At 36.8% G+C, this 24,222-nt stretch overlaps 1 protein-coding gene across 4 annotated transcripts in view; it reads right to left on the bottom strand.

Annotated features, from left to right (window-relative positions):
- Positions 1 to 24,222, bottom strand: part of LRP1 (LDL receptor protein 1) — a 330,684-nt gene that overhangs the window by 24,832 nt on the left and 281,630 nt on the right. For all 4 annotated transcript variants that reach the window (XM_083113424.1, XM_083113423.1, XM_083113425.1 and 1 more), the window contains 12 exons: positions 23,211 to 23,372; positions 20,416 to 20,568; positions 18,898 to 19,022; positions 15,672 to 15,815; positions 13,086 to 13,187; positions 10,794 to 10,937; positions 7,811 to 8,020; positions 6,435 to 6,523; positions 6,031 to 6,282; positions 4,087 to 4,343; positions 2,452 to 2,630; positions 658 to 881 (listed from right to left, as the gene is read on the bottom strand). In XM_083113424.1, coding sequence (XP_082969550.1) covers positions 658 to 881; positions 2,452 to 2,630; positions 4,087 to 4,343; positions 6,031 to 6,282; positions 6,435 to 6,523; positions 7,811 to 8,020; positions 10,794 to 10,937; positions 13,086 to 13,187; positions 15,672 to 15,815; positions 18,898 to 19,022; positions 20,416 to 20,568; positions 23,211 to 23,372 — 2,041 coding nt within the window. The remainder of the gene's footprint in view (positions 1 to 657; positions 882 to 2,451; positions 2,631 to 4,086; positions 4,344 to 6,030; positions 6,283 to 6,434; positions 6,524 to 7,810; positions 8,021 to 10,793; positions 10,938 to 13,085; positions 13,188 to 15,671; positions 15,816 to 18,897; positions 19,023 to 20,415; positions 20,569 to 23,210; positions 23,373 to 24,222) is intronic.

Raw genomic sequence — 24,222 nt, 5'->3', positions numbered from 1 at the left:
AACGTTCAAAGTTGCTGAAGACAAACTGCCAATCGGTGTTCAGGGTAGGCAAAATGTGGGGACTCTGGTAGCCTTGTTCAGGCCAGATGGAGTGGAGGAGCGGTGGTTATTGATGCGGAGGTTGAGGGCCGTTTATGTTTCTCCCAGGTAAAAATCACCACAGATGTTGCAGGTGAGCATGTAGATTAGGTTTGAGGCGTGGCAGGTCCCTTTGGGATGGAGGGTAAATTTGCCTGTGGCCGTGTGCACCTGGAGGATGTGAGCGGTAATGAGGATGGAGCAGGTTTTGCACCTAGGGTGGTTGCATTTGTGGGCAGGGGGATGTTGGTTGTGGCAACACTGCAGGTCATGCTTACTCTTCCACCTTGTCACTTAGTTCTACAACGTCTCTCTACTCCTGAAGATGTGACATACCATCACGAAAATTTGAATTTTTTCTTTGTCCGGTGAGTGTTTCCTCTCTCCTCTTTCACTTTTTATTTAGCTGTTGTGGCCCTCCTTCCTTTTATCCTATACATATATATATACACACACACACACACACACACACTGAATTCTAATGCAAATGCATCTTGAAGTACAGTGTACAAAATTTGCAAGAATAAAAAACAACATTCTCTAACCCTTCCAACACATAAAGTGTGGGTCTCACAGTACCTGACTGAAACTTCTTCACGAGATGCCGGTGTTTCCCATCCAGCCCTATGCTCTCAATTGTATGTGACTTGAGATCTGTCCAGTACAGCCTCCTGGCAGGGTAGTCTATAGCAAGGCCTGTTGGCCACCGCACTGAGGTATCCACGAAAGGCTTTCTCTGAGTTCCATCCATTCGAGCCACTTCAATTCGTGAGTTCACTCCCCAGTCTGACCAGAACATCCTCCTACAATAACCAGAAGGGGACAAAAATGTTAGTACAAACTTTATGATTATTATTTAATAGCAAACAGAACACAATACACATCCAAGCTCTGTTGACATCAAGGTCATTTGTTCTTCACACCATTAGGTCTGTGTGATAAAAATGTTTTTGAAATATTGCCACAGTTTAAATATGTACCCATTTTCTTTTTTTTCATTCAGTCATCCTCAACTGAGGAATTACAGTGGAACCTTGATTTTACATTTCTCAGGGGACCAGGCTGAAAAAAACTTAAAATACAGGAAAATGTAAAATTGAGGAAAATTTTATAACTAGAGCCCGGATTTATAGGCACAATCAAACAGTAAAATAAGCAAGTTAATAAGCACAAAAAATGAAAAAAATAATCACCAAAATAAGCATAAACAAATACAGGAAAATCTGAAAAAATATTTGTTTATTAGTTCTCTTAACTTATTCAAAGATGTTAAAGTATGTAAGGAAGGTCATCCTGAGATTTTGTTCTGTGAAGCTCCTGCGTGTGTCAGTGAAGAATGATTTGTACAGTGAAAATGTTCTTTCCACGTAGCATGACATCACAGGCGCATGTGAAAAACACCACAGTTCTTCTTCGGTGAATTCCTCTTCAATGTCTGTTTCTTCACCAGAAATCTTTTTATAAATTTAGCACAGTGTTTTGTAACAGGGATTTTTCAGTAATTCCTGACTGAGCTTGTCGGACACAATTTTACCAAAACAGTGAGTTTCTCAAGACAACTTTACTAAAATTTCATCAATAAGAGAAAGCGAATGTTGCAATGTATTATTTTGAGCTTTCAACTGTGTTATAATATCGAATAATTTGGAAAAATGATTATGGATGCACTGTATCTTTTCTAGGATGCCGTTTCTCTCATGCGGCTTGGCATTTAGAAGCATTTATCTCGTATTCCCGATGCCGTAGTGTGATTGAAATAGGATTGAAATATGACAGATTTGAGTAAAATATGCTATTTTAAACCAAAATCATAAAATAAGCAAGCATAAAGCATAACAGTTTCCTGCAGAAATAAGCATTTATAAGCACTTTCAACTTTAGTTAAACAGCTCATCAAGGTATGTAATACGAAGTATAACCTTTCTTCTTATCATTAGAAGTCTGGAAAAGAATATGCATTTCGCTTATGAATCCGGGCTCTATTTATAACATTTTGCTATATTGGGACCATCATGATTGAACATATAATGCAAGAAAATGTAAAACCTGGGCATGTAAAATCGGGGTTTCACTGTATATGTCAATTCCAGTTTGTATCAAAAATGCATATTTTTAAAAACATCATGTTTCTCTCAAATGTTGACAAGGTTTAATTGATTTTGCTTGAATTTTGTTATTTAGCATCACGTTTGTGCCACTTTTGGCTAATAGTGACGATGAGGAAGAGTGATGATACGATGAAATTGATGAAGGGGCAATGCAATTTGTGGCCAGAATTCAAATCCAGAACCTTTGGAGTCAAGATTATGAGTTGTCCAATAAGGTTGCTTGATACCAGAAAACAAAATTAAATGTAAGAAAAATGTCACTCACCCTGACTTTGGATCCACAACAATGTCATGTGGTTTGTCCAATCTGTTATCAATAAGAGTACGCTTCTTCCGACCGTCTAAAGTGGATACCATGACAACATCATATCCTGAATCAACCCAATACAGATTCTTTCCTACCCAATCAACAGCAATGCCACGAGGATCCTTCAAGTCAGCAATCTGAAAAAGGCAAAACAAAATTATCTTTAGTTGCATGCACAATTGAATTTTCATGAAAGTTAATTCAAGTATATTTTAACATACTTTCATGTGTCACAAATGAAAAATTAGAATATTCAATCAAATACCTCATTAACATACTCCAGAGCCAAATAACTTTTAGGTTGGTTTACATGATGCCGTCAACCACAATATCTGTGTCTAATAGTTTCCTCACAATTGCAATTTGAAATCAGGGAGGTTTCATATGAACACCCTGTAGCTATTATTGTTATTACATGTAAACCAGGTTGACACCCAGCACTGCACTTCTACTCTGAAGATGAGAGTCACATTAGGTCTCAAAAGCTAAGAAAGTTGGCCAGATCTCATCTGATCAATAGCCTGAGAGAATTTTTTAATCATTGTTATTATTGTTTACATGCTTTCATGTTATACAGGCATGTAGAGAAAGTACATGAAAGACAGAAAATGTAAAATTTCCACAAAATAATAGTACTTTTTCTTTTCTGTCAGAAAGTTAAATATACATATTATTAGGGATGGGCAGATATGAAATTTTGGCTGATACCAATAAAGTACCAATATAAAATTTACCAATACTGATAACCAATATTCTACAGATCAGATATAAAATTAGAAATGGTTCTTGAAGAACCTGAAATGTTCATTGATTTCCTTAATAAATGAGTGTTTCAAGGTGACTGCAGTGCAAAAGAAGTTGAATATTTAGACTAGGGATGGGCCGATATGAAAATTTGGCCGATGCCGATAAAGTACCGATATAAAATTAGAAATAGTCCTTGAAGAACCTGAAAGGTTCACTGACCTCTTTAATAAATGTGTTTCAAGGTGACTGCAGTGCAAGAGAAATTGCATATTTAGACATTTACTTTTTTAGAAAGTAGGGCATGTATATTATCCATAAAAATTACAACAAAATGGCAGAATTTTGCACTAAATTATCAGAAAATAATCGATATATCGGATCGGTAAAATAATCGGTAATTTTACCGATAAACCGATACACCGATATGCCTATATCGGCCGATACCGATAGAGTACCGATTAATCGGTCCCATCCCTAATTTAGACATTTACTTTTTTAGAAAGAAGGGCATGGAGATTATCCATAAAAATTGCAACAAAATGGAAGAATTTTGCACTCAATTATAAGATATTTATCGATATATCGGATCGGTAAAATAATAGGTAATTTTACCGATAAACCAATTCACTGATATGCCTATATCTGCTGATACCGATAGAGTACTGATTACCAAACCAAAAATATAAATTCAGAATTCAACTGTATTACCAATACAATTGACATGTTCATAAACCCCCTTTAAATCTATATATGGAGACTGTTCAATATAAATTAAATTACCACTAGCTTATTTTGAACAAGTGTACAGACACCACACACAAATAAAGAAAAGAAGAGAAAACTTACCACAGTCTCAACATCATCCCTCCGAACTCTGTGACTATTTGAATTTTGTGCTGGAAGTCTATGCTTCATTATTTTCTTATTGTGGTTGTCCGTCCAGAACACAAGGGGAGTGTTTGCATCAAAAAACACATCCACAGACTCTATCTTTGTGGTCCGTGCTTCTTCGAGAAGCTGGTTTGGTGAATTGTCTCCTGGTTTGTATGGGTTCAACACCCTTAACTGGGCATCGTTTGCTACCATCAGATAGGCTGGTGGTCCTGAAAGTTGAAAACATTAGAAAATGTATAATATGTATAGGATCAAGTTCAACTGGTTTATTAGCATAGAAACTAATTTGAAATTAATCAGACATTAACCCATACCCTCTCAGAAGGTTTGGATATAAAATGAATTATGCAAAATGAAAAAACATCTTTTTTTAAAAATATATGACAGTCGCTTGAAAATTCTATCACATACATGGATGCAATATACTTTTTTTTTTTTTTTTTTTTTTTTTAAGCAAAACCCTACTAGATTATAACGATCAAGTTGCAGGATAGTTTAAAAACTTATTGAAAATTACTGCACAACTTCTGAGAATTCTGCCTCAATTTGTAGAAATCCGTATTATTTCAAAGTAATTTTGGTCCAGCCAATTGAAAAAGTTACATGACGATTTGATTTCTATCATCTTTTCTGACACTTTTGGCTAATCACAGCAATGAGAATGAGTGATGATATGACATTGATGAAGGGACACTCGCAAAGAACACTTGTGCCCAGACTGGGATTTGAGTGACGTGATCAGTTTACTAGCACCTCTTAAGGGGAAGAGGGACAATTTCCCCTAGGTCTTTCTCGCTGCAAAAGCTGCCGATCACTGTTGCCAACCTCGCTCTTTTGGAGCCAGATCTGGCTCTTTCGTGCACTGTGAACCGTGGCACCTGCCCCCTGCCCCACTATGATGCCACCACTGGCTCCAGCTCACAAAGAACAAACTTTTGCCATCAGTGTACATTTTGCACGTGACGTGATAGATGTTATATTGACTGCACACCCTCTTACCTCCCAGCTACTTTCATATAGCGCAGTGGCTAAAGTGAAGATGAGAACAATATTGTTATCCAGGAATCCTTTATTTTCGATTTCATATGAGCAGCAGTGGATTATTGAGATGAGTGATGCTGCCAGATCTAGGTGGCGAAAATTAAGAATAAATTGCCATCACTTTAAAGCTAACGGTAATAACAGTGCCCCACCCCCCTGTCCCCTAACATTACCCTAGGAGTCACTTTATGCAGCCTTCATTAATCTAACTCTTTGAAAGTCATCTTTAGCTCTATTAATGGTGAAATTTAGCTCTTTTATGCACATCAGATTTGGCAGCACTGCCAGGATGGCCGTAATAGGCAATGAGAAATGCATTCGGCTTATGGGACCCTTAATTTATTCGTTCGCTCAGGAATATCAAACTTCCAATGATGTAGAAAAGTACATGGATGGAAAAAGAACACGCTGAACTATGCCATAGTAGTAGGAAAAATCGAAACTCCCATTCGATTGGTTGTAAATTAAAGTTGAAGTTTATTACCCATAAGGAATGCAAGGGATTCTGTAAATACTTATCATATTTTTCAAACATCGTGTCTAGCTTACTAATCAACTTGAAAAAACAGTTTCCACTTGCAACATGGAGAGCAATTCATACTCTCTTGCATACTAATCCCTTTCTTAAATAGCAGTGCCCAATCTGACGATATTGAAATAATGCACAACTGGTGCGTAATTGTCCCTCTTCACCTTAGCACCATACATATTCATGGCAGATTCAGTAAGGTGTCAAAACTAAAAACTACAGCCACATTTGACAATTTCAAACCGCTACAACTACAAATGCTAAACTGTGAACATTACACTACACCGTATCATACTTTCTCATTTTAAAAGATGCCTCATGATTACCTTCAGCCACACAAGTCTTTGTCTTGTGCCATCCCAGGGTGTATCCTTTTGCGCAAGAGCAAGTGTGGTTGTGCTTCTTCGTTTCCTCACAGACCTGAGAGCATGTTCCAAATGAACATGATGGGATTTCGCAGTTCTCTTCATCGCTGTTGTCCCCGCAATCATTTTCTTTATCGCACACCAAAGTCTGGTTGATACAGTTGCCATTGTTACAGTGGAAATTGTTATGAGGGCACAAGCGAGCGACCTGACCTGGAAGTAAAAACAAATAGATTTACAATATGATTCCAATGATCCATAGCATAGTATATGTAGCAATAAGTTACATTTTAATGGTGTTCAAGTTTCGTGGACACAGAGACAGGTTGAAGGAAAGAAAACAAATATGCTGAAATAGTACTTACATGCTGCTGGTTCTTCATCGGATCCATCTCCGCAGTTATCTACTCCATCACATACAGACATCACAGCAATGCATTTGTGGTTACGGCACCTGGAAATTAAATTATTGCATTAACAAAATTATGTAGTGGCTTTACTGCTCAACGTGGTTGAAACTTTCAGGTTATAATAATATAATATTATTCACCTCTGGCTATTGCAGCTATAATAGTTCAATGAAACTGAAAGGACACTCCCAAAGGAAAGGAGATTTTTTTGCAGTCAAAGAATTTCATCAGAATGTGAAAACAGACTTGTCTTTTAATCACAAAATAAATTTTTCGTACAATACTGGTCCACAATGAATGAAAAATTTCAAATTTTGCATAATTTCAGGATAATTTTATTCCACGAGTGTTATGAATAGGGACCTTGATTATTGATTGTAGGAGTTGAATCAATATCCACCAAAACTGCACCAGTTCAATCGGTAGTGCAAAAAGTTTCTTGCGCGAAAGATACTGATGTTACAGCTCGTGTGAGACTGGTAGCTGCTCACTTGATCTTTGCTAAACCATTAACTTGGTGACATAAAATGTTTCTCCCATGACAAATACCAATGTTATGGTTTCCCGTGACATGTTAGGTGCACATTTGATCCGCCACAACCACACCTATTTCTCGGTAATGGAATATCTTCCGAGAGAAAGTGAAAAATCGTGGAAAACGTTCATTTATACATGGTTCCATGCAGCTGTCAGAACTTTTTATGCACAACAGGCAGCAGAGTTTATTCTTTGGATAAAATTTTAGAAAACGTGCATGTTAAAGATGCATAAATACGGTACATTTCACCTTTTAAGCCTAAAACACAAGAACGTTGAATTATTTGCACCGTTTTAGTTCTTTAAGCACATATTGTGATGAAACACAAAAAAAGCCACAATTCTCATTTATGCGAAATTCACGTTATTTCACCAATTCAAATAGATACAAAATATCACTGCACACGAACATTTTTTACAACAATCAACATTTTTCGGTGATCATGTTTGCAAAAACTCAAGGTCCCTAGTTATGAGGCATTTTTGCAGACAGATATCCATGCTCTGGAATCAGTGAATAAATTCCAACCATAGGTAACTGCTGGTACTGATACAGCGGCATTAGTTCAATTCTACATTTAAGCTGAATTTAGGAATGCAGACTCTGGAACAGAAAATCCAGAAGGAAAGGGGAAATTTCCTGATTCACCCACTCCCCCTTCAATTCATACATTGAGGTTCATGTAACACTCTTGATCACTCAGATTTCATTGCAACACCAAATGAAAACATAGTACAACTCGCTAATGAAATCTCTTATTAACTCTCATGCAAAGATTGAACATGCATGTTACCTGAATCTTCCAGGCTCACAGGCCAGCACAGCACACATGCTCTTGGCTTCATCGGATCCATCACCACAATCATCATCTCCATCACACCTCCACTGCGCAGAGATGCAATCACCATTCTGACACGGAAAGTCTCCCTCAGCACAATTCATTGTGCAGTTCACCTCATCAGAACCATCTATGCAATCCATATCTCCATCACATCGCCACTGACTGAATGAAACAAGACAAATGTGCTTATAATGATGCAATAGAATTTTTTTAAAAGAATCACAAAATGCTAAAACAACAACAACCACCACCATAGTGATAAAACATTAATATGCTGACTAAGGCAAACTTTTATAGTATAAAAAATATACATAAACACACCCTCTATCAGGTGGAAGAAGAACTTGTTAGAGGGTGGAAACATTATGTTTTTATGTATATTTTTTATATTATAAAAGTTTGCCTTGGTTGGCACTTTAATGTTTTATTAACATGGAAACAAGGCTTATCAGTGTTACCCCATAGTTGTTTAAAAATTAGGGATGGGACCGATTAATCGGTACTCTATTGGTATCGGCTGATATAGGCATATCGGTTTATAGGTAAAATTACCGATTATTTTACCGATCCGATATATCGATAAATATCTTATAATTAGTGCAAAATTCTGCCATTTTGTTGTAATTTTAATGGATAATCTCCGTGCCCTACTTTCTAAAAAAGTAAATGTCCAAATATAGTGGCCGCGGTGGCTCAGTCGGTAACGCGTCTGACTACCATGCTCAAGGTCCCGGGTTCGATCCCCGGCCGGTTCAAATCCGGGAATTTTTCTAACGGTAGAAGCGGCCCCGGCGCCCACCCAGCGTCGAATAACATGGGTACCTGGGGGAAACCCTGGGGGGTAAAGGCGGTCAGGGGCGTGATGCTGATCACATCACCCCCACTCACGACCGGATCAAGAAAGTGTGGGGCGTTACCCCCACACCCCCTATACGCCTTCATGGCGTGGTGCTATGCACAGGGGAACACTTTACCTTTACCTTTTACCAAATATGCAACTCCTTTTGCACTGCAGTCACCTTGAAGCACACATACATTAAGGAGGTCAATGAACCTTTCAGGTTCTTCAAGGACCATTTCTAATTTTATATCGGATCCGTAGAATATCGGTTATCGGTATCGGTAAATTTTATATCGGTACTTTATCGGTATCGGCCAAAATTTCATATCGGTCCATCCCTATTAAAAATTTAAAACACGTTCAAGTTTTGACACAATAAAGTAAAGGTGTTTCTCATGACAGGCTTAAAGCATGATAAAAAGAAGATAAGGTGAGTCAGATGCAATGTACGTAATTGAAAAATAGCCACTAATGCCATTTTAGTTGTGTGCCAGACATGGATGATGTAATACAGTGGAACGCAGATTTTAAGTTCCCGGATTTTACATTTTCCCGCATTATTCATTCAATCTTGATGTTCCGAACACAGCTAAATGTCAAAGTGTTGCTTGATTTTACATTTTCCCACATTTTCAACTTCTTCAGCTTGGTCCTCTCAAAAATGCAAAATCAATGTTTCACTGTGTACCTGATTGTTTACATAAAGAAGTAAAAAGGAATCAAGACACCCCTTTTTGAAAGAATAGACTGTCCCAAAGACAAAGGGGAATGAATAAGCGATCGTGCATTTTTCGCGCGAAGTTACAGCAGTTGGCACGGAGATTTCGACTGAGAGGTGGTCGCACTTGTTTGCTTGGTCCGTTTAGTTTTAACAAACCTTCGTGGACATTACTATTACTCGTTAAGTTTCTATCGATAAAACACCGAGTTCGCGAGTGATCAGCCGAAGTGAGTTGGCAAAGACAAAGTGTGAACAGAACTTGTGTTTCCTGATTCGTTATAGTAACAACTATTGAAAACGACTCAGCCAGTGCGATCCTAGATTGACATTCTTAATTGTTTCAGCAGAAGAAACTGTCAGTCGCAGAAAAGCAACCAAGGTTGATTGTGAAGCCGAGGTTATAGAGAAGGAATTTCTTCAACTTCGAGACATCAATGAAGAAGGAACATTCAGTGAACAATGAAGATTTTTGTATAAGTGATAACTAGTGTCGAGAGCTCTCGTGTGTTAAACCCCCCCAAGCCTAGTTGTGATAGAAAATCCCCTATAAAGTTTGATGAATATGGCGCTAACCCTAAATCTAAAAGCCATATTGTTTATAAACAAATGAAACTACATTTTTCCTGGTTTTCCTTTCGCCAAGAAAATTCAAAATACTAGTGTTAACTTTTTGTATTGAGTTCTCTCATGTTAATCAAAAACCGCTAGTGTATCAGGGAAAAATCTTTATTATTTAGTGAAATTGTTTCTTAGTTTTCTACCGTAATTAAAGTAAGAAAAGATAAGCTGTTATTGTTTTCTTTCATACATTAAAACTATAATAATACTAGATATTAGTTTCTCTTGGTCAAACTGTAATTAGAAGCAAAGCTAAGAATAATAAAATAAAATCACGTCTAATCGTTATAACTGTACCATACTTCAGAAATCTGCAGGAAGTTTGTTGGCTGCAATATGACTCACTTTGGGTACCACAAGAATCTCTGGTTAGCTAAGGTGTCATTTTAAAATATACAATAGGAATAAAACCAATACAGGCAAGCAAGTAAAACAAAAACAAAAAACTTCAAATTTTCCAGCAATTTCTATATACAGGGTGGACACAAAGTCACTTTCTCCAAAACAAGATTTCTTCATTTATTGGGGGAAAGCGACTTTGTGCCCACCCTGTATATGAAAATACTTGATTTAACAGCAGCAAATCAGTTAACATGGAAGAATATGCCACTGAATAATACCTGTATCTGAAAATTTTGTCCTACAACAACTCCACACCAAGCAATTACAATATATCACATGTATTAAATGGGTTGGAGGGGGTGGGAGATACTTGGTAACTCGTGTGCATTTCACCCAAACCTCAATATACTTACACGTAAATGCAGAATTGTGGATTCTGGCATTGGAACTCATGTGGTCCACAGGTTGTGTTGCAATTAGTTTCATCACTGTGGTCATCACAGTTATATTCCCCATTGCACATTAATGACCCTCTGATGCACCGGCCATCTGAACACCTACAAAAGACAAAAAAAGAACAAATTAATTCATATAAAGTCAATAGTTAAGGGTCTCTATCGGCAAAGTTCTTATGCCTTAATTAAAAGTTACCATTGTTTGCTAAACAGTTTTTCAAACTATCAAATTCGTCAGCAAAACAAGCATTTGAGAGCCAAGATTTCCCAGGCAACTTCTGATTGTTTTTATACATGTAAGAGAACTTTCACACCGAAGTGACAAGCGATATCACTTGGGAAAAAAACTAAACAAAAAACACTAATACAATGTTAAAAAACACTAATACAATGTTCCACTCTGCAGCAAGACCATACTCTGCATAAGACTGCAGCTGATTGGTTGGTCTTCAAGTGACATGCCACAAGTATTGATTGTCGCTTTGGTGTGAAGCCACCCTTGAACTTCATAAATTGATTAAATGATATAATACATATACATATGAGGCATATTTTTAAAGTAAGTACCGTTTTGAAATTCCGCCGCTGCAGTGCTGCAGTCTGTGTCCCGTGCATGTGCACTGTGTACCTACATCTGTTGGCAAGCCACAGACGCCATTGTGGCAACAATCGATTGTGTATACATTTGCTTTTGCGTATTTAAAATGCCTCCACCGATTGAGAATTCCGCCGACTGTGAAATACGAGCTGATATTAGTTTTCTTAGTGCTAAAGGCGTGAAAGCAGTTGAAATTCAGTCAGATTTGTGAAGTGTACGGACAAAACATTATGTGTGATGGAATGGTACGCAAATGGGTAAGAGCTTTCAAAGATGGCCGAAAGAATGTTCATGACAAGGAACGGAGTGGGCGACCCTCAGTGATCACTGTCAATTTGGTGCAGAAAGTAGACGAAAAAGTGAAAGAACAGACGCTTCACGATTTCTTCGTTATCAGAGGAGTTCCCTGAAGTTTCAAGAAGTGTTATCTACGAAATTGTTACTGAACGCTTAAACTATCAAAAATTGTGCTCACGATGGGTACCAAAAATGTTAACTGAGGTGCACAAAAGCAAACGTTTAGGTAGCGCCTTGACTTTTCTTGTGCGTTATGAAGCTGAAGGTGACGCGTACTTAAGCCAAATTGTCACAGGCGATGAAACATGGGTGGCCTACGTTACACCTGAAACACGTGTTTCTGCAACTGAAGAAGCATCTCGGAGGTCAGCACCACAATGACGACGATAGCCTCAAAACGGCTGTGATGCAGTGGCTGTCAAATCAGGCGGCAAACTTCTACGACGACGGAATACAAAAGCTTGTTGTTCGATATGATAAGTGCCTTAATATTGGTGGCACTTATGTGGAAAAGTAGATAAAAGTGTGGTCTTTCATGTAACAATAAAATTGTTACAAAAAGTTTACTTGTTTTTTGTACATATCAAAACGGTACTTACTTAAAAAATACGTCTCGTAGTTCACACTTATTTAGCCAAAACAAATTCCCATTTTTTTTTTTTAATAAATTCCAGACCATTTTGTGATGTTTCACTAAAACTTGAACTTGGTGAAAAATGCTTGAAGAAGTCCTGTCTGGTATTGATATTGATACTTTGCTACCAAGCTTAACTTGACTTGCATTTTATCTACATGTATTTTCTCATACAGATTTCTACAATAGAGCATATTCTGTGTGTACCAAAAGATATTGTTGTTATAACTTAGTTCAAAAGTATAGTTTTAGAGTGGAAATATGAAAGCATTGGCTCTAGTTCCAACACACACATCTCTTTAGAAGTAATTCTTTGTAAATCCAAAATACATACAGCGACAAAAGTGGTGTTTGCACACATGTGGAAAATCCATATTCACTGCATATACAGTTACAGACACTTCTGGGCTGTAACAATACTACTGCCCTTCAATGTAGTAGTTACAACCCAGAAGAGTGATTGTATGACTATCAGATTTATTATTCCTAAACTTCTTAAAGTCATGTCACGACTTAATTTCCCTGATTTCTCAAAGTTTTCTATTGTTCTGTAAGTGGGGACCCTGACATATTTTCCATGCAAACTCTTGTACAATAAAAGTGACATGTCTTCTCTATCAAGTACCACTTTATGTGAACAAGAGTGTACATAAAGGTACACAGTCACAACAGTGACTCTCTCAATAAGATAAATAAGATAAATAAACTAACAATACCATACCTAAACTCTGATTCACTACAATTTCTTGGTGTACATTCTGCTTCGTCTGAGTTGTCACCACAATCATTGTCATAATCGCACTGCCACCTTCCAGGAATGCACCTGTAGAAGAGGAGAGAAAAAAATAATACAGAACACAAATTGCATATTGTTTACACCTTGAATTGCTGGAGCTTCCAAGGAAGAAATAATACATACTAAACACATGGATTTAGCTATGCTGCACTTCCAACTTTTGAATAACACTCCCACCTTCCAATTGAGGGGTAAAAGTTATTAAGGCCATGGTACCTACAGGAATTTACTTTTCAGGGATGGGAAAGCAGATGTTTTCCAAATGGGTGTTCATATGGTAATATTGCTATGCAATATTTATTTATTTATTTATTGAAATTTATAGTACAGCAGAAGCCATTTTAAACCAGAAAGAAACAACAGTAAAACAGTACACTAGTGTTAAAATGAACACACGAAGCAAGATAAAATAAAATAAAATAAACAAAATATAAATATAAACATAAACAAGTCAAGACAGTACCAAGGTAAACGGATGAGTTTCACGAAAGCATTACTTATAAACAATTTTTTCTATGTTGGTGATAAAAGATGGATATGAACTGAATATATCGGTTTGGTTCGAGATGACATTGAACTGATTTGGTAGCCTATGAAATAGTGAACGTTGAATGAGTGAGAGTCTGGTAGTTGCAGTGTGGAAAGTTTCCTTGCTCCGTGTTTTGTGTCTGGGCACTCTGATGGAGAGTTCGTGGACTGGGATGCTGCATCTTAGGTTTCCATTAATGATCTTATGTAGTAATTCCATATCTGCAACGTATCTACGTGATTCTGGAGTATTTATGTTTAAGTTTACAAGCAGATCTCTCTTATTCAATGGGTCAACTTTTATTTATTTACTTATTTTTTTAAGCATGTACAATAGAGGTTGTTTCAAAATTTCCCTCTGGGATTTCAGAAGTCTATTGCTCAGAGGCCAACTCACCTATGGGGATGAGAGCATGTCAGTGAAGAGAGTAAATATGCAACTTTTTAACCCACCTTACAAATGTTTGATATGTCCTCCCTTGGTGATTCGACAGACGTAAAACAAACAGGTAGTCTGGGGCCATTGCCAAAAAACTGCAAAATTTCGACCACTCAAATGATAGAGGTTAAAAACTTATATATTTACTATCTTCACTGACATGCTCTGATCCTAGTGGATGAGTTGGCCTCTGAGCAACCAACTTCCGAAATCCCGGAGGGATTTTTGAAACACCCTATATTACAGATTAATGAAATCACTGTAAACCTGCTCACACAGGGAACATCTACTCCCTCAGTGAGCACCTGCTTCAATGATGAGCATGTGCTTACAGTTTTATGTGAATAAAAATAGAGCAAGTTCTTAGATTGATTGGTCGATTGAATTGTTTTAAGTCCACTTTATGCACAGATAGGCTAATCGGTACTGAGCCTACAGTTTAAAGTGGGATCTGAATCACTATGTGCCTTCACCGGGTATCAAACCTGGGAGTATGTGTCCATATATGTATATTACAAGGTCAAAAAAGTGTTCATACCTGAGAAATGGCTACATTGCAAACCTTGGGAAAGAGGACCTGATTCCTATGAAAATATAGTTCTTGAGCATCAATTTAGCTACCATTGAAGTACATGCTACTTTATTGAGTATCCCCTTAACCCACAGTAGGTCTCTCATTTATTGAAAAAAAATTATGAGAATTGTGGCTTAACCGGGGATCGAACTTGTGTTATTGGCATTCCATGCTGATGCTCTACCAACTTGACTATGTAGCCAATGTCTTTCTGGACCACAATTTCTATAGCTTAAGATGCTTGGAAATTTATTTATATATTTCAAATACATTGCAACTTCAAATTGTCATTGGGCACTTTTAAAGTTGTGATTGCTTTAGACTGAACCTGGCAGTGAACTTAAATTTACACTGAGACCTACACTGTGAATATTGGGATGAGACTAAAGGTGCACTTGGTAAACTAACAGGCACAAAATGTCAGAAACCCAGGTTCAATCTCTGGTGAAGCCATAATTTTCATTCAACTCAAAAAATGACAACAGTGGAAACCAAATTTAACATTTTCCCGCATTATACATTCAATCTTGACAGTCCCAACATAGCAAAATGTTATACAATTTTCCTCGATTTTACATTTTCCTGTATTTAAAGTTCTTGCAGCTTGGTCCCCTGAAAAATGTAAAATCAAGATTCTACTGTATATCCTGTATGTACCATGAGCAATTTCTTAAAAAAATACAAAAATATAAATCAAGGAGACTTAAATGGGCAGGCCATGTGGCACAAATGGGAGAAGAAAGAAGAGTTTACAGGATTCATGTTGGGAAACCTGATGGTAAGAGAGCTGCAGGAAGGCGAAGACAAAGATGGATAGCGTTGAGATGGGTCTAAAGGAAATCTGTAAGGATGGAAAAGATTGGATTGATCTTGCCCAGGATAGCGACAGATGGAAGGCATATGTTGCTGCAGCCATGACCCTTCAGGTTTAAGAATGCTAGAGAGTTAGGTAGTTAGTTAATGAACTTACTTGGTGTTATTACACTTGAAGTAACTGGGTTCACATGTGTGGTATTCAGAACTCTTGCAAGAGGTTGGTTCATCCTCTCCATCAGAGCAATCCTCATCCCCATCACACCGCCATGCCAGAGGTATACATCGTCCAGAGTTGCAACTAAAAAAGTTCAAGTAAGGATAATTATCATCCGATTTCACATACCAAAAATAAATAATTTATTTACTTGCTACCACATTTACATGATGAAGTTAAGATTACAATGTATTTTCTCCTATTTCTTGGAAGAGATGCAAGTTCGAAGCATCAAAATGCTGTAACAAGAACATATTAAAGTATACCACACAAGGAATCTGTGTTTATATACAAATGAATGTACATAAAATTCATAAAGCATATACAGGAAAACCTCATTAATATGATATTGGAAGAGGCACATACTTTTGGTAAATAAAAAAGCAACATTTCGGTACAAAACAGAGTCAATTTCGGGTTCAAAAGCAATAAAATGAAATTTCGCTGTTGTAGTGGTGAAAAAGCAGCATATAAAATGACATTTTGGTTTTAAAAATGTGAATATAATCCAAAATTTGATTTTAAAACTGCACTATTACACAAAATAAACATATCCCTTTTAATAGCACATTAAATCATTATCAGAATATTAAGTTTATTCCTGTATAAAGGGGTCCGATTTTGCTTCTCAAATGTTTGCAGCGGAATTATTCAATTTTCCATAAATTGCATAACTCACAACATAATTCTGACTTCGGAAAGTGTCGCGTTGGTATATAAATGGTAAATTTCATGTTTAAGAGTATACTTCACATTTTGCAGTACATTTCGCATCATTTCGTGACAAAACAGTGTAGGAAAATGCACCACACACCTTTTAGAAACATGAAAAATTAGCATTACAATGCGTTATTTCACATTTCGTGTTTTCGTCAAAAACGAAATATGCATGCCTCTAGATATTGGTTAAAATGAAGTACCCTTTAATCTGAAGTTCTTCCTAATCCCCAGCCGATAAGGTAGGATCTTTAATGTATTTTGGGTACGGATAATTTTTAATACTAAGTTTTTTTACAAGACCCTTCAAGAAAACTGGTTTTGCATAATTCGAAGTAGACACCTGCCACCTTGGAAATATTCACCAGTGCCAGATGAGAAATGTGAGAAGATCGCAGGAATGTTCCAAAATAAAGACACGGGAGTATCGCCCATCTGTCTAGCTCTGAGCTTGAGATTCAGCAGTTTCCCATGAGCGAGAAACTCTTGGCCTGGTACCAGACAACTTCCGGTAACCACTTTCATTCAAAAAGTGTTCTTTGTGCCCTGTAGCACTTCATGAAAAAAGGAAAATGTTATACATAATCAAAGCCACATAGACCAACTAAAGATCCTCAACCCGCTTAACACATTGTCATCTAGGTTTACTCAAAATTTTACATATGTCGTAACTCCCGTTTTCCGCTTCATAAGTTTCCCAACTGTACAGATGTCATACATTTGCCAAAAAAGTGTTCTGTTCACTGAGTGTTTCCTCCCTCTTGTCCTGTCAGCAAAAGGGGGCAGCGAGGAGGTCAATGCTAATTGTTTCGGCCACGATTTTCTTGTTCGTGCGTGCACACGGGTGGACAAGGATGGATCCCTCCTCCTTTCCTTTTGTGTCTAAAGTGGAGCAACCAGTTCTGAATATGTTCTTCAAAACGAACAAAAACCATAGGATAAGGAAAAAGTTACCCCATCCCTTCTCCTACAACAGCTCATTCTCCCCCACTGGGTTTGCACGGCAATGCTATAATTGCAGAATTCAGATCCCTCTTTTTTGTTTGAATACAGCTGTCTGCATAGGAAATATTGCCCGTATTATTGACTGTTGCATGGTAAAACATAAAGCTAGGATCATTTCTCTCTTCTTCACTGATAAAAGTTCAGTCTTCGACAATTGCGTTATCTTTGAAATGAGGAGGATTTTTCCTTCTGCCATCATGTTGCTCCAACTTTCAGCCGGTCTATTGTGTTTACGCTGCAGCTGGCGCTAGTGTTTCGTCTAGCATCTGCAAAGCAGTCACTTGCCGAAAACAACAATGAATCATCCAGCGCGAAGGAAAAGTGTTATTGTTTTGAATCATGCAAAGCTGTTTTGATTTGACAATAACAAAATTAGATATTCGGAAAGAAAAGCAAGAGTTAAAAGAACTTCATGATGCACACCAAGTTTGATACCATATAATCACTGCTTTTCTTTAGAACCATTCGCATGCTATAAAAAAAATCCCACAATGCTCAATGTAGGAATTGACGCTGAGACCGATAAAAAAATGAAAAAAGTTATTCAAGAGGTAATTTCAACAATAAGGACGAATTATGATTAAATAAAATAGATAAAAAGACAAGCTCAAAGTATCATTAACACTTGAGCAAGGACCTAACCTAGAATCTTCAGTGGCATGACTGTTAGGAAAATTTTGAACTGAAGGAACAAGCGACTGATAACAAGAGACATTTCATACCAAAGTGAAAGAAGAAACTTCACCACAAACTGCATATACCTGGCTAGTCACATTTCCCTTCAGTTGTGAAAAAGCATTATCAACACCTGCACAAAAAATAAAAAAAGTGACACGTTGCATGCCATAGAAAAAATATGCCTCATCCAAGTGATATGTGAAGTGTGATGAGACAGGTTACACTTGTTTCTAAAGGCTTAGTGGACCTTTGACCAATGCCAGCGAAGCCATTTTCGAAATTTCCTCTCCTTTCACTGTTGTCTAATATTGACAATAATTTAAGAGGCTTACAAAGCCACAAACTATTGGAAATAACTAGAAAAAGAATGAAAGTAAACCACATGAATGCTCTAGAAGAAATTCTTAGCAGATGCACTTTTTCAGATATTGGAATATCATAACGGTTTTTCGAGAGAAGAGCTTGATATTAGTTTTCAAGTGGTAGGCCACTTTTACTAAAGTGGCAAGCAACATGTACTGCATGTCATGCCACTACAGTGTGAAATGTTGCTGTTGATTGGTTCATTCCCAATTGACATGTGTAGTGTGTCGCTTGTTATTTCAATCTTTCCTTAATCAATCATTTCAAATGCTGCGCTATTGAGGTTTTTACGATATATCGTTCCATAACAAATCAACCAGGAAAATCTTTATTTTTTCTGGTTGACTTTACATAAAAAGGACACTCATGCTTAACATTATCATGGTGCACTTCTGTAACTCACCTGAAATGATCAGCTGGGCACACTCGGTCCTTACACTTTGAATGCTCGTCCGACATGTCTCCGCAGTCATTGTCGCCATCACACACCCACACTGAAGGGATGCACTTACCATTCTCACAGTGGAACTAAAAGAACAGAAGTTACTGCTACTACGCTGAAAGACTAATAGTACTTAAAAATACAATATAACATCCCATATACACACAAAGTTACATTAACACGTATATTAAAAACGAATACATTTTGACATGATTGCACAATGCCTAATGTACAATATGTTGATAATTTTGATGAAATTTCTACAAAATATTTAATGATCAAAAGAAATGTGATGGCATTGACAGTTCTCATTATCCAAGGAGATGTATAATAAGTAGAAAGAAAACTGACATTGAAAGAAAAGAAACTAAGAATTTTCTCATCCGACACTTATAAAAAGTTTCTTCACTAAGAATTTCCTCATCCTACACTTATGAAAAGTTTCTTCACTAAGAACTTCCTCATCCTACACTTATGAAAAGTTTCTTCACTAAGAACTTCCTCATCCTATACTTATGAAAAGTTTCTTCACTAAGAACTTCCTCATCCTACACTTATGAAAACTTTCTTCACTAGCACTGCTATACTCATGATTTTTTATAGGATACTGATACTAATGGTTTTATATGTCTGTCACTGAGAGTATCAACTTGAATTCAATTGATTATACCAATGGAAGAGACAAGAGAGTGAGAAAGACTGTTCAAAACAGCCTGAGACCAACAAAATGAACCTGTGTTATTTGTAGAGGCACATATTTTTGGTAAATAAAAAAGCAAAATTTCGGTACAAAAACTGAGTCAATTTCGGGTTCAAAAGCGGTAAATAAAATAAAATATCGGTGTTATAGCGGTGAAAAATTGGATGAAAAGTGGTATATAAAAAGACATTTTGGTTTTAAAATTGTGAATATAATCCTAAATTTGATTTAAAAACTACACTTATTCCACAGAATTAACATTTCACTTCTAATAGCCCATTTATGTAGTTATCCGAGTATTAAGTTTATTTCTGTGTAAAGGAGTCCATTTTTGCTTCTCCAATATTAACAGCAGAATTACTCACTTTTCCGAGAATTGCATAACTCTCAGGATAATTCAGACCTCAGAAGGTGTCGCGTCGGTGAATAAACCCTAAATTTCGTGTTTAAGAGTTAATTTCGCTTTTTGCAGTTCATTTCACATTATTTCGTGACAGGACATGGTCGCAAAATGCATCTCACACCTTTCAAAAACATGAAAAATTAACACTACAATGTGTTTTTTAAAATTTCGTTTTTTCGTCAACAACGAAATATGCATGCCCCTAGTTATTTGCAATAATACTAATACAATTAGAATTAGTACTAATAGCAATAAGAGTGTATGCTTCTGTATCATTAATATCCCTTTGAGTATCCTATTAACCATCTGTCAATAAAATTTAATGTAACTTATGAAATCAGTCACATTTTGTGAAAAATGGCTTCCATAAAAATACCTGATTAGGAGGGCAGGTCTTCGGTGCACAGTTTTCTTCATCTTCACCTCCTGGGCAATCAGGGTGGCCATCACAGTGTTTTCTTATAGGGATGCATTTCCCAGAAACCGTTGCATTTCCTTGACACTTAAATTGGGTATTCAGGCAGGTATACTATAGAATAATAAAATTAACTCAATTAACTCATTTACTTAATTTTATAAATTAAAAACCTCAGTTGCAAATAATTCATACAATATACATCAATAAAGGCATCTACCACAATTCGTCACACCTCTGAACACAGACCCTTTCTCAATATTTCGAATATCTGGCAAGCATAATTGAATACAATGGAAAAATACATGAGGAAGAGGATACCTGGAAAGTGCATTGTATCAAAGCATTGGAAGACTGATGTGGAACATGAATGTGTGTATGAAATGCAAGAAAGCAATAATAATACTATGTAATTAGAGAAACTTAGTACTCACATTTTCCATTTTGATTTTGCTGTTTTTAGTTTGTTCTATTAATTGCAATGGCCACTGCCACCATCCTCCTTGGAACTTGTGTTCTTGCTTGGTACTATGAGTACTAAGTACTCATATAGTACTATTATATATATGAGTACTATTTACTACTGCAACTTTCATTTCCCAAAATATGAACATAAAACCTTTGTGTGTGAAGGAATTACAGGAATACGAACAGAATGAATGCAAATTGCTTGTGCCGGTTTGGACATAAAATTCCTAGAAGCTTTCAAGCAGTGCAATGTTTTCCCCAAGTTTATTCATTGGAAAATGTGTGTCAACAGTTACAAAATTAAAAATGTTGAAAATAAGATCCTTAGGAAAATATCTGGACCTAAAAGGGATGAGGAGACAGGTGAGTGGAGAAGGTTACATAATTTAGAACTACATAATTTGTATTCATGTCCAGATATTATTAGAATAATTAAATCAAGAAGACTTAGGTGGGCCATGTGGCACGAATGGGAGAGGAAAGAGGAGTTTACAGGATTCTTGTTGAGAAACCTGATAGTAAGAGACCTGTAGGAAGGCCAAGACGAACATGGAGGGACAACGTAGAGATGGACCTAAAGGAAATCGGTAGGGATGGAAAAGAGGGTGCTCAAGATAGGTACAGATGGAAGGCCTGTGTTGCTGCAACCATGAACCTTCGGGTTTAAGAAGGCTAGAGTTAGTTAGTTTTAGTTAGATCCATAATGCACAAAAACGTGCTCTATCAGGAGGCACATATTTTTGATAAATAAAAAAGCAAAATTTCGGTACAAAAAGTGAGTCAATTTCGGGTTCAAAAGCGGTAAACAAAATAAAATATCGGTGTTATAGCGATGAAAAATTGGATGAAAAGTGGTATATAAAAAGACATTTAGATTTTATAATTGTGAATATAATCCTAAATTTGATTTAAAAACTACACTTATTCCACAGAATTAACATTTCACTTCTAATAGCACATTTATGTAGTTATCAGAGTATTAAGTTTATTTCTGTGTAAAGGAGTCCATTTTTGCTTCTCCAATATTAACAGCAGAATCAATCAATTTTCCGGGAATTGCATAACTCTCTCAGGATAATTCAGACCTCAGAAGGTGTCGCGTCTGAATAAACCCTAAATTTCGTGTTTAAGAGTTAATTTCGCTTTTTGCAGTTCATTTTGCTTTTTGCATTTCATTTTGCATTATTTTGTGACAAAACATGGTCACAAAATGCATCTCACACCTTTCAAAAACATGAAAAATTAACACTACAATGTGTTTTTTCAAATTTCGTTTTTCGTCAAAAACGAAATATGCATGTCCCTATCTATCAGCCATCATAACCGACAAACCTGCAGAAATTTGCAGACTACCATTTAAGTGAGTACAAGTATCTCTGTAATAATTAACTATTGCATCTTTCAATTCCCAAAATATGAATACTATGCACTCATGCTCGTGCATGGAGAGAGACTTGGACAACAAAAGAGAGAGAGAGAGAGAGAGAGAGAGAGAGAGAGAGAGAGAGAGAGAGAGAGAGAGAGAGAGAGAGAGAGAGAGAGACAGAGAGAGAGAGAAAGAGAGAGAGAGAGAGACAGAAAGAGAGAGAAGTAAGGTGTAGGCAGTACAGATGATATTTTCAGGAGTATAATAGGAAAGACAAGAAGAGACAAAATAGGGAACAAGGTGATTAGACAGTGAGAGGGGGTTGTGGAGCTGCAGGGCAGAATAGGTGGTTTGACATAGGAAGAGAATAAGGACAGAAAGACTGGCAGTGAAACGAAGACCAAGATGTGGGCAGAAAGTGAGGAGATCAGAAGATGAAGAGGCTTGACTTCTGCGCTGACTCAGCCAGAGACTGGACACAGTGGAAGAGGAATATTTCTTAAAACATTTCTGTGTTTACTTCTGTAATTTTATGGAGTGCGTTTTATTGCATTTTGCTTTTTCACATCATTTCTCTACTTCTGTATGTTAATCACGATGTTCCAGAGTTTTGTTTTGATACATATGCTTCAAAGTATGTCATGAATAATTTTAGTCACGACTAAATTATGTAACACAAGATGGTGTAACCTCCCAACTTTTAAATTTCACTCTGAAAATAGCCTTGGCATCAAAGAGTTAAACAACCACAGCCATTCCCAGAATTCGAACCTAGAGCAGCTTGTTTTGTAGCATGCACTGTTAATTACAAATGAAAGAGAAATCTCTCAATCACCATATAATTTCATGTCAACCATTCACAATTTACTATCAAGTGTCTACATATAACTACACATGATTTTGCAGATTGCTCATAACTCACCTTATTACAATCCTTCTCATCTGAGCCATCCCCACACTCAGAGTTTCCATTGCACAGCTGTGATGGGTGGATGCACTTCTTGTTATCACACTGGAACTGGCCTGGCATACACTGGAATGGTGGACAACCCTTTGGTTCATCTGATCCATCTCCACAATCATCCTGCAGAAAGCAAAGTAAAGTATGTAAATCTTACGAAATCCACCACAATAATCAAACTATCAACATGGACCAAGGTCATAGACTTCAATTTTTGAGAAGAAAAAACAACAACAAAGAACTGAATTTCTTTACTCTGTTTTCTTATTTAGCATCCCTCATCTGCCACTTTTGGCACACCCACACACTTTGGCAAAGTAACACCCGTGTCTAGGCTGGGGATGGAACTCTGAACCTGCAATGCAATGTCAACACAAGTGACATCTAGTGAACCAGCCTGAAATTAACCACAACTATGCTCTAAATTTGCCATGGCTGTGTACATAATATGCTGCTGATTGTGTTCTAAGCAGAATATTTGAAGCACAAATTTCCCAATTTCCCATTCCACACCATTTCGACGAGGTCATGACACCCACCAACTCCGATTTCGATGAAATTTGGTATATACCTTTCCTTTATGGTTGAAAGAAACCCCCAAAATTTTTTTCACTATCTCAAACGGTTTTCATTTTACAGCACTTTGAAATGTCATCAAATCAGTGTTGTCTGTCACTCTTGAGACCCTCGACACAAGATACCCTTGCTTACATTTTATTTATTTTCTCATTAACCAATCATCAGATCTCTTTGAAATTTTACACAATGTTCAATGAAATAATGAGGATTGCAGCACTCAAAAAAGTATTACAAATGACTATAAAAAGACTAATAATGTAATTGTAGCCTAATTTTTGTCGTGGGAAAACTAGGTTACGAAAATCTGAATTTTCATCATGTGGGTATGAGGGAACCAAAAACTTTTGATGTTGAAAATCATTGCAAAGACATGCTCTTTCTCTACAAAAAATAA

The sequence above is a fragment of the Lepisma saccharinum genome, chromosome 27 (assembly GCF_977018435.1).
Source record: "Lepisma saccharinum chromosome 27, izLepSacc3.1, whole genome shotgun sequence".
Taxonomy (NCBI): Eukaryota; Metazoa; Arthropoda; class Insecta; order Zygentoma; family Lepismatidae; genus Lepisma; species Lepisma saccharinum.
Note: the sequence above shows the minus strand (reverse complement) of the source record. Positions and strands in the feature narration are given on the sequence as shown.